The following is a 10,103-nucleotide window of genomic DNA, read 5'->3' as shown; positions in this document are numbered from 1 at the left end:
ACGTATTTGGTTCCCCGAAAGCTGTTCACAGTTACCTGGCCCCAAGACTAGCTATCCAGGATTAATTAATCCAGGAATTAATATTCCTTTCTTCTAGAAGAAATAAATAGCAAATACTGGCAAATTTTCTAATGTTTAGATAACTTTCATTGATCATGTTTTGCCGTTTTAATAATCAATTACACAGGAATCTGTTTTAGAAAGGACAAACACAGAGTTTCTTATCTATAAGTGCATGACACAGAGACATAGGTTTGATTTGCATCTGCTAAAAGCACAGTTTTATTGAAAACCCATTTTCAGCGGAATGTCCAAGAGCAACACCACAGAAATTAGTGCACAAGTTAATGGCCATATCTAAACTTGAGAAGAGGATAAATCTGCTACTTAAAAGCCAGTCCATTGAAGGATATTTGCCATGAACAGTGTTCAATAACTAGAGGGAAGATTCCTCTTTTGCTAACTGATATAAACCAGTGTGCAGTATAGAATAGAGTTGCGAAGCCTATATTAGTTGAAGATCTTATTGTTCATTCATCTGCTGTATCCTAGAGAAAGGAAAGAAAAAAATAGAAAATGTTGTGGGTAGAAATGAAAACATCTCAAATTAATAAATACGGCCTGCCCTCTTAACATGGAAGATGTTGAGATAATGTAAAAGATCCTTCCTGAACTATGAAACAAAAGATGGCAGGGGATACAAGCTAGTTTATTAATTATATATTAATCTGATTTATTAGATTGATCTGTTCAGTTTGGAAGTATAAATGCGCTGTAAAAACAAGGAACTGGAATCAGTATATACACATTGCTAAGTCTGTTACATGTTCACTCAGAACAAGTTCAGATACATTTGGGACAGAACAATCTTAATAAATCTCAGTAAATGAGGGACAGAGCCACAATGGTTAATCTATGCCTGCATTAACCAGGGGCTCAAAGGAATAGGTCTGGATATCAGTCTAAAAGCATTAATGAAATAAGAATGATTGCATTAATGATTGCAGAATCTGTAGGGACAATAGAAGGTTTGAATAGGCCAAAATTTAGCTAAAATAGCTTGCGTTGTCTTTCGAAGAAAGGTTCGTTTTTCAATTTTGCATTTATAGCAAAATGTTTGTTTGTTTTAAGGATTAGTTCCCATTTTTAATATAGGGACACTGTGATCCCCCCTTACCTTTCAGATCCGACGGGGAGACCTGGCTTGAACTAGAGGTACTGTAAGAATGAGAGAGGAGTCTCACTCCTCCTGAGTGTTTGGAATGTCCCGCTCCAGAAGTGGTGCTGCTGGGACTACTGTTGGGGGGGAAAAAAGGAAATATCCTCGAATGAGATCAAAAGAATTATTAAATATGTATTCATAGCATTAAATAAAATTATTTGTGTTGTTTTTATGGTATATGATTGCAGGGCAGGAGAAGAATGAGAACAGCGGATTCCTTGAGTGAATTTATATGAACAAAAGAAGAGATCTACTAAATTGGCCCAAAAGTTTATCTAGTCCAGCATCTTTTTTCCCAGGCTACACATTTCACAGCTGTACACTTCTACAAATTCCCAAAGAATGCAGAACTCTGAAGTATCTAATGTGTACATTGGACAGTTCCATTTTAATTCCTTTTTAGTTGTATAATGACATTGTAATGTGCCCCATGTTTTTTTTTTCATGGGTTGGGCATATGTAGAGGCAGATTCTGAAGGCCATAGACTGGGAGGGCAACTTAATCTAATAAACTGGAATCTTCATCCTCTAAAGAAACTGATTGAGCATACCAGAAAATTCAGTTCTTATGTATTTGATAATGAACCTGTAGTATTGATTTTCAAAATTGACAATTTATGAGATTTTGTACTTCCTAAAATTAAAAAAAAACCATCTTGTTTGAGGGATCTATATAATAACACTTTTAAAAATGTGACCATGAGCAGATGTATGTTTCACAGTTTAAGTTAGTTGTTAATCTTCATCAGAACTAGCCTTGCAGAGCAACAAATGGCTCCCCTGTCTACAGAAAGTCCATGATAAATAAAAGGCAGGAAATTGGTCTAATACATAAGGAATAAAATCTCTCATGCACCTCTCTGGAGGTAAAATAAAAATAAATTCAAATAAATTACTGTTGCACCCAATGCTCACTGTTGAAGACAGTTGCTTCCCTTAGTGTAATAGTGCACCTGATCCTGCCTCAGAAGAGTTATAGGGCTAGTAGGAAAGAAGAAATATTAGAACATCTAAAAATGTTTACAATTGCCATGATCTGCCTACCTAATGTCTTGCTGCCCTTCTTCTAACAGGGAGCGGTAGGTCTGGATCTCCTGTTCCAAACGACACTTGACATCTAGAAGTTCTCTGTATTCTCGATTCTGGCACTCCATCTCTGCCCTCAACTCTGCCAGTTGCTGTTCCACACAAGAGATCTGGTTCTGTATTTCAGCCAGGTGGGTATTGTAGCGACATTCAGTCTCACCCAAAGAGTCTTGCAGTGATTCCCTCTTAAGAAGTTAAAAAGTGAAGATTATCAATAGAAAAATGAGGTTAAAAAATTTCAAGAATGTATCCTACAAGATGAATTTTTCCAAAGAAAAAGATAATCTCTGGTACTTCACAAACAATGCTTTGATTTTTGTATATGCGAAGAGAGGAAATGCCCTTTACAGAAGTCATTGGCAATTACATGTATACAAATGGTATGGAGAATAACTTACAGTGTAGCAAGAAATATTTTCCTTCCCTATCCCATCCATTACTTTTGATATTTCTTTTGTTGCAGGTTCCCCAATTCTTAGTCTACCTCTTTTCTTGTTTCTTGTATCTACCCTGTACTTTATTGCCTTCAACTGTCCCCTTGGTTAGTGCTGGCCCAGGAATAGTCATCATGTTGTAAAATTGTCTCATGAGTTAACTGGCCCTACAGATCTGCATGTTTACCTAAAATAATAATTTTCTAAAGTTGCAATCTTTGACACTGTAGAGAAAGTATTAAAAATCTGTTTTCTATCAGTATCAACCTTATACTTGCTATAGCTAATAAGTAGTTCATGCAATAGACAAATCAGAAATTGAAGTCTATTGTATAAATAAGAGAGCTGTTTACCAAGCAAAGCTGAGCCTGCAAATCTATTTCCAAGGTTTGCAGCTGACGTTTTAGGTCAACAACTTGATTGTTGCAATCCTCAACTTCTTTGCTACTGATGGAGACCTCCTGATTCACTTCTTCCATCTGAAAAGACATTAAAAATAAGATGTGGAAATTGAGAAGCAGATTCTTTACTGAGGAAACTATTGACATCAAGATAACTTTAAACCTTTGAAAAATTAAAATATTGGTAAGGGGAAATATTTTTAAGGAGTAGAATAAGAGCCTGCTCTAAGTGTCTTATTTGTTAAAGTATGCTGAGGAATAATAGGTTTTAATTATTAAAATAGGCTTACTTATATTCATAGCAAGGGCAATAGGATGATATGAGAGTGATAGTGATGGTGATGAAACCCCAATTTTATTTTGTTCAAATCATGGCAGCACAAATGCTCCCATTAGCTATTTTCCCAACCACAACAATCATGTGACATGAATTGAGCTGAGAAAGAATAACTGGCTCAAATCACCCAAAAAACTTTCATGACTAAGGAAGACTACAATGTATGGACTTTAAGTTTTGAGTCCGGCACCTTAACTACTGTGCCAAACGGGCAAGTAGAAAATTAAATGGAGGATTTTCATATTTATTTTAGGTCATTAGGGCTAGCCGCTCATTTATTCATGTGAATAAATGATCTTATATTTATGATCTCACTATTTATTCATGATATTATATTTGTGATCTCACTATTACCCTGTTTCCCTGAAAATAAGACCTCCTCGAATAATAAGCCTAATCGGGCTTTTGAGAGCATGCGCTAAAATAAGCCTTCCCCTGAAAATAAGCCCGCCATGAAAATATTGCAACACAGCAGCAGCCATGAAGTGACCACGCTCACTGCCTCCTGCACCTGAAAAATAATAAGACCTCCCTGAAAATAAAGCCAAGTGCTTGTTTCAGAGGTCAAAAGAAAATAAGACCCTGTCTTATTTTCAGGGAAACATGGTAATTACATAAGGAGCATTCTGAAGATCGTTCTTTACATGGCCAGCCCTCCATCGCCATTATCACAATGTGTTACATTTATGTTTCATTTCCAGCTTAGAGTTGTCCTCTCTAAACATAAAAGGCACCACCAAAAGTAACCATGGTATTCTGGTCTGGCTTTTTCCATTCTAGATGAGTGACCAGACATGAGGATAGATTCATTTAGTCTCTGGTCTAAATGATTTAACCCATAACTGGAGTTTTCTGAAAGTAGCTGAAAATATCCCACAAACACTACTCCCAAAAGACACTCAAAATTTTGATTCTGTTCTTTCTGATGGGATCACCTTGCCCTCTACAGTCTTTGGAAGCCAAAAAAAATATTTTTAATAGTATAATGATGTTCAGTCGTTAACCAAAACAATTGTGGACTTCTAAATGGGAGAGTGTTGAGAGACCAAAATAGTGCAGTATCCCAGAATGAGTGAAGTAGGATTATCTTGCTTATACTCTCTCATTGCCTCTATAAACCATTTCACAATATAAATAGGAGGAAGAGCTGAGAAATTGTTGTTCCTAAATGGCCAGATCTCAGGTCAGCACTGCCCCTTAAAGGAAGGGAAGCATATATCTGACTTTTATAATATGCTGTATGAAGAGGTGTTTGATTCAAAACTAAAGGGGGGCAAATAGTCTTGAAGTTGAAGTCTCAACAGCAAAATCCTGAACATAATTTACTTGGTCCAGGTTTTTTTTTCCTAATGAATGTGTGACATTACTTAAATGTACGTTTATTACACTGAAAATAGAAAGTGTAAATGTTATAAAAATCGGTCTTCCTCCTCAAGTGGTGGTTTCCCCCTAGGACTGACTACTCAGATTGTGAACTGTTACAGTGTAAATGTGACTGTGTAAATTTTACTGAAATCAGGAACAACATACTAGTGGTGAAATTCATTTTTTTTTACTACCGGTTCTGTGGGCATGGCTTTGTGGGCATGGCAGGGGAAGGATACTGCAAAATCTGATTCCCTCCCCACTCCTGGGGGAAGGATATTGCAAAATCTCCATTCCCACCCTACTCTGGGGCCAGCCAGAGGTGGTATTTGCTGGTTCTCTGAACTACTCAAAATTTACACTACCAATTCTCCAGAACCTGTCAGAACCTGCTGAATTTCACCCTGCAACATACCTTGCGTTCATACCACTGCTCAACTTCTTTGCGGTTGTTCTCAATCATGGTTTCATACTGACATCTCATTTCTTCCAGAACTTTCTTCAGATCTGAACCTGGGGAAGAGTTAACTTCCACACTAACTTCACCACAAGTATGACTCTTCAGACTCTTAATTTCCTGCAAATGAAGTTCAAAAAGATGTCATCTCAGTCAGAAGATAGGGATTTTTTTTCCAGTCTCACTCCTACCAAGAATAATAGTAATGTGGAGAAGGGCAACTGACCTCCTCATGGTTCTTCTTGATACAGCACAGCTCTTCCCGGAGAGATTCAAGTTGTGCCTCCAAATCAGATCTACAAAGAGTCAGTTGATCCAGGACCTGGCGCAATCCATTGATATCAGCTTCCACATTTTGGCAAAGAGCCAATTCAGTTTCATACCTGCATCAGAGTTACAAAAGGGAAGGGAGCCCTGTTAGATCTATAGGGATTGTTGCCAGAATCAATACTTATGGAATAGATTTGTATGCAAAGGATTCCCTCTTTTGCTTCATTGCATTGTTCTTGAGTGGACTGCTTATTTGTGGATATTTGATAGTTATTCCACTAGGGAAAAGGAAAGTTTAAAAGGCACTTGTTTCATGTTTTATCTTTGTTTTTTATATTTTATCCATATTTTTTAAATTTATTGATACCTTCCTTGTTGGATTGTTGTGAGCCAGCTAAAATTGCAGAGTCATGTGTCATACAAATTTAATAAATTATTTTTATATACAATACAATAATGTGAAATCACAGCTGGTATTTAGCTGGTCTTTATACATATCAAATTTTTGCTGGCAGATGTTTGCTGGAGGCTATCACAATTGAAAACAGAGTTTGCCAGGGCCACAGGCGGCCCTCCTGAGCTCCATTTTAGCTGGCAGAGGGTTGTAGGAGGCCATCGCAGCCAAAAACAGAGCTTGCAAGCCCATTTTCACTGGCAGAGTGCTCGTGCTACTACAGGCACCCCCGACACAAGTGGCATTGAGCTGACCATGCCCACCCTGGCTATGCCCAGTCGAGCCCCCTGTGAGCAAACACAACCCTGATGCGGCCCTCAATGAAATCAAGTTTGACACCCCTGACCTAGAATGTCATTATGTATCGGCAAAGTATGTGTGCAGTTCCAAGCTGTGTAATTTTTGTAATTATTATGTGATTCAAGTGGGGACTTACTTCAACCTGAAGTCATCAGCAGTCATGCGGTTATTATCAATATCCAGGATAAGCTTACTATTATCCACGGAGGCACAAACAATCTGCATTAGGGAAAGAATAATGTTATTTGAACTTTACCACCTATTACTTCTTAATTGTCACAACATTGTACTTGAATGTAGCCTTTAGTTTTACTTTCTAGTCTCCATGTGTTCCCTACCCAGAAGGGATACACTGAACTTATTTTATGCTTTCCTCTCTTGGCTCTTGATTTTCTTCACTCATAAAATCCTTGATGGTTGTTGCTCTCTAGCTGGGTGAAGAACCATTTCCCAAATAGTACTCCCCAACCTTAATGCTAACTCTAACTATCCCCTTCCTCGAATAGCCATTCTGTTCCTAGTTAACATAACATATATTTCTATATTAAATTCCAAAGCATCAATGCCTAACCTATGGCATTCTATGGCTAGAATGATTATTAATATAGATGTACATTATAGAAGAACAATTTCATACCTGATTCTTTAACTCTTCGATTTGTTGATAATAAGAGCTATAATCCTTTAGCTCAGATGGTGGGCCTTGTCGGTCATACCATAGCCTAATTCTGCTTTCAAGCTCAGCATTCTCCTCCTCAAGGCGTCGCACTTTCTCCAAGTAAGAGGCCAAGCGGTCATTGAGATTCTGCATGGTCATCTTCTCATCACAGGAAATCAAGGGAGTGTCATTGCCAAAGCCACCACCAATTTGCCCAAAGCGAAAACTGCCCCCAGAACCATACAAGTAGCTCCCTAACATATTTCCTCCAAAACCACCATCAGTGCAACTTGCCCCTCCATAGGAAGCTCCACTGGAAAAGGTCCTCCCAGATACACCACCTCCAACACTACTTACAACAGAGGAGGCCCCTCTCCCGGAGATTCCTGAAACTACCCTTATTCCACCACAGCTACTACTGGAGTTTCTCCCCTTGGTGTACATCATAGTCTGTTTGGACCTGCAACTCATATCAAATAAATTTTAGAAGCAAGATCAAAGAGCCAGAAAAAAAATAATAAAGCCAAAGATGCACAGCTTGATGCAAAGATAGACTGCAGATGCTAACACATATACACAGGTATCTATTTATACTTTCTGCAGTGTGGGTGTTGCCAAAAGGGTGTTACTTCTTCTTCCATAAGGCTGGCTCATCTGGCTTTCCCTAGCCAAGGAAAATTATTCTGAAGGCAAATTTGCCTTCAGAAATCTCAGCTACACTCAGCTTTTGCGAGGTGTCAGCACCTTTCTTTCCCAAATACATCAGCCACAATATCAAATGAATCATTCTCTTTGCTCCACACTGAAAAGTGTCATAAAATCATATTACTATAAAATAGTCAAGGGAAAGGAATAATTACAAACTACTGCAACAAAAATATCTTCCACTGTTATTAGGGATCATTTGTGTTGATTTCATCTTGATTTTATTTTGCTACAGTGCTTTATGAATTTTCTCCTCTTTGGGCTCATTGGAAGGCTAAGCAAATAACACCTCTGAAATCAAGTCCAGGTATATTAAACAGGAATCTTTGTCTCTAATCTTGAAAGCTGCCAACACATTTGGTTATTAAACTGGTACATGCTTATGTTTTGAACCTGAATCCAGTGAGAAATTGACATTGTGAAATAACTCTAATTTGAAAACAGTAAGGAGTATGTTTTATTGGAATCCCTGGCTGTGAGCCATGGGATCAATATTTTAAATAGGTTAATTTTAATGGCTGTTATAAAGATATTGAGAGGCTGCATTCTGAATTATTCACAAAATTTGCTTGACAACATAACACAACTGTAATACGCACTGAATAGTCCTGATGCTTCAGCAGAGCATCTGCTGAAGAGAGCTGCAGTTTTAGGTCCCTTAAGAGGTGGAGTGCTTGAAGAGAAACCAAAAATCCAATTTTATCACAAACATCTGAAAAATAAAAGTGAAATGTTAATTATAAATATGAATGTGTTTATGAAAAGAACAAAGCTAGTATAGAATTGCCTCTTATTATTTTTTTTCTCCTAAACAACCTTTCTCTTTTCTCTCTCCCATTTTAACTTCAAAATAGTTGGGGAAACCATTCTTCCTCTAATAGAGGATGTCCTGTCTTATATGCGTCCAATCCAATGAGTAAAAAGAAAGTGAGCATGGTTAGAAGAAACAGGTTTTAATTTTATGTGTAATTAACTACATGGGTTAAAATAGTTAATTGGATAACAGCCTATATATTTATCCAGTCAGATTTAGGTATTGGGTTAAAACCTGCCATTTTTAGAACTGCTATTGGGTTAGAGTCTGGCATAGGATCTTCTGTAGACTCTAGAAGAAATTTAAATGAATAACCCCAAAATAAATTTAACAAATTTTAGAAGGATTTTGAATGATGTATTTTAGCTTTGAGGGTTCCACATCTGATCCAAGGAAAAGATGGTAGATTAGGTGGGCTTTTTTTACCTCTTAAATTCAGCATTCAATTTTCTATCACAGGCAAGTACTTGCTTTTTACTATATTTTTCAGTTCCTTGTCATCCAGGACAAGTCACAACGAGATAGTGATCAGATGACACCATGGCACAACACTTGTTTCTCTGTGCCCTCCACTTTTTAAAAAAATTCTTCCAATGTTTGTGGTATTTCACTCTTCTAGGAGGCATTCTATAATTAACAATTCATTATTTCAATAAACAAAGCAAAATTTAATAGAAAAAATCAAAATAGTTTTAAAATAAAATAAAAGCAATCCATTAAAACTGAAATATCAGTGCAAGTTAATGCCTGCAAAATCTCACTGTAAGGCAGAATTTTTAAAAGATGTCTAAAAACATGTCAATATGAGTTCACATAATTTGTGCTATGAAAACACAATACTTGTACAGATCTTTAATGCTGTGACATTGGAGAACATTCTTATTCATATTTGCAGTTCTCAAGATTTTCAGATAACGACCTCATAGTTCTACCTCTATTTTTGTTTGAGCTAGAGGTATTTTAGTTCTGTGCTAATTTTCAATATGAATAATAATTCTGTTGTGTAATTTTTCAGTTTAGGGTATAATGAATCATCATTTTAAAATCTCAAATTGTAAGCACCCAATGTAACATTGCATTTAAATTCACTTATCTTCTCCCTATCTCATCATCTTTGATCCTAAACAAACTTATCCTATTTATTTTGAAGTTGGCAGTTCAATGGGAATGATAATGATGACAGTGATAGAAATCTTTGCCATTTATTGTTTTCAGTTTTGGTGGGTTAAAAATCCCATTCTTTTCATGAGCCTATTGGCAGACCATGAAAGTCACAAGGAAAAATTTCTGGCAGCTGATCAGTTTTCCAACATATCTGCCTGATGAATATTGTTCCAAAAATGAATATCAGATTCATTAAGAGTGGTGAGAAAGCATAAATAATAACATGAATGTTGTTTTTATTTTCTGCAAAGTAAATGACAGCCATGGGGAACTTTTAAAAGCTACCTTCATCTTCATTGCAGATGGAGAATAGAATTAAAAATATTTTCTAACTACTGTTATTAACAATACATAAATGTTCATGAGATGCCTCTGATGAAAGCTTATGACCTTTAATAACATTAGTTATTTAGAAAAGATACTTTAGAATTCGCAT

General features: G+C 36.7%; 1 protein-coding gene across 1 annotated transcript; it reads right to left on the bottom strand.

Annotated features, from left to right (window-relative positions):
* Window positions 1–356: 356 nt before the first annotated feature.
* LOC309401774 (keratin, type I cytoskeletal 19-like) lies at window positions 357–7,455 on the bottom strand (the record flags this gene model as incomplete). Its single annotated transcript, XM_081971009.1, has 8 exons — window positions 357–548; window positions 1,178–1,296; window positions 2,267–2,493; window positions 3,096–3,221; window positions 5,261–5,422; window positions 5,529–5,685; window positions 6,463–6,545; window positions 6,964–7,455. 8 exons carry the CDS (start codon window positions 7,453–7,455, stop codon window positions 535–537), a joined length of 1,380 nt encoding a protein of 459 aa, XP_081827135.1. The 3' UTR covers window positions 357–534.
* Between the last annotated feature and the right edge of the window lie 2,648 nt (window positions 7,456–10,103).

The sequence above is a fragment of the Natrix helvetica genome, assembly GCF_964273705.1.
Source record: "Natrix helvetica genome assembly, chromosome: Z".
Lineage (NCBI taxonomy): Eukaryota > Metazoa > Chordata > Lepidosauria > Squamata > Natricidae > Natrix > Natrix helvetica.
The sequence above is the reverse complement of the archived record's forward strand: the minus strand, read 5'-3'. Positions and strand labels throughout refer to the sequence as shown.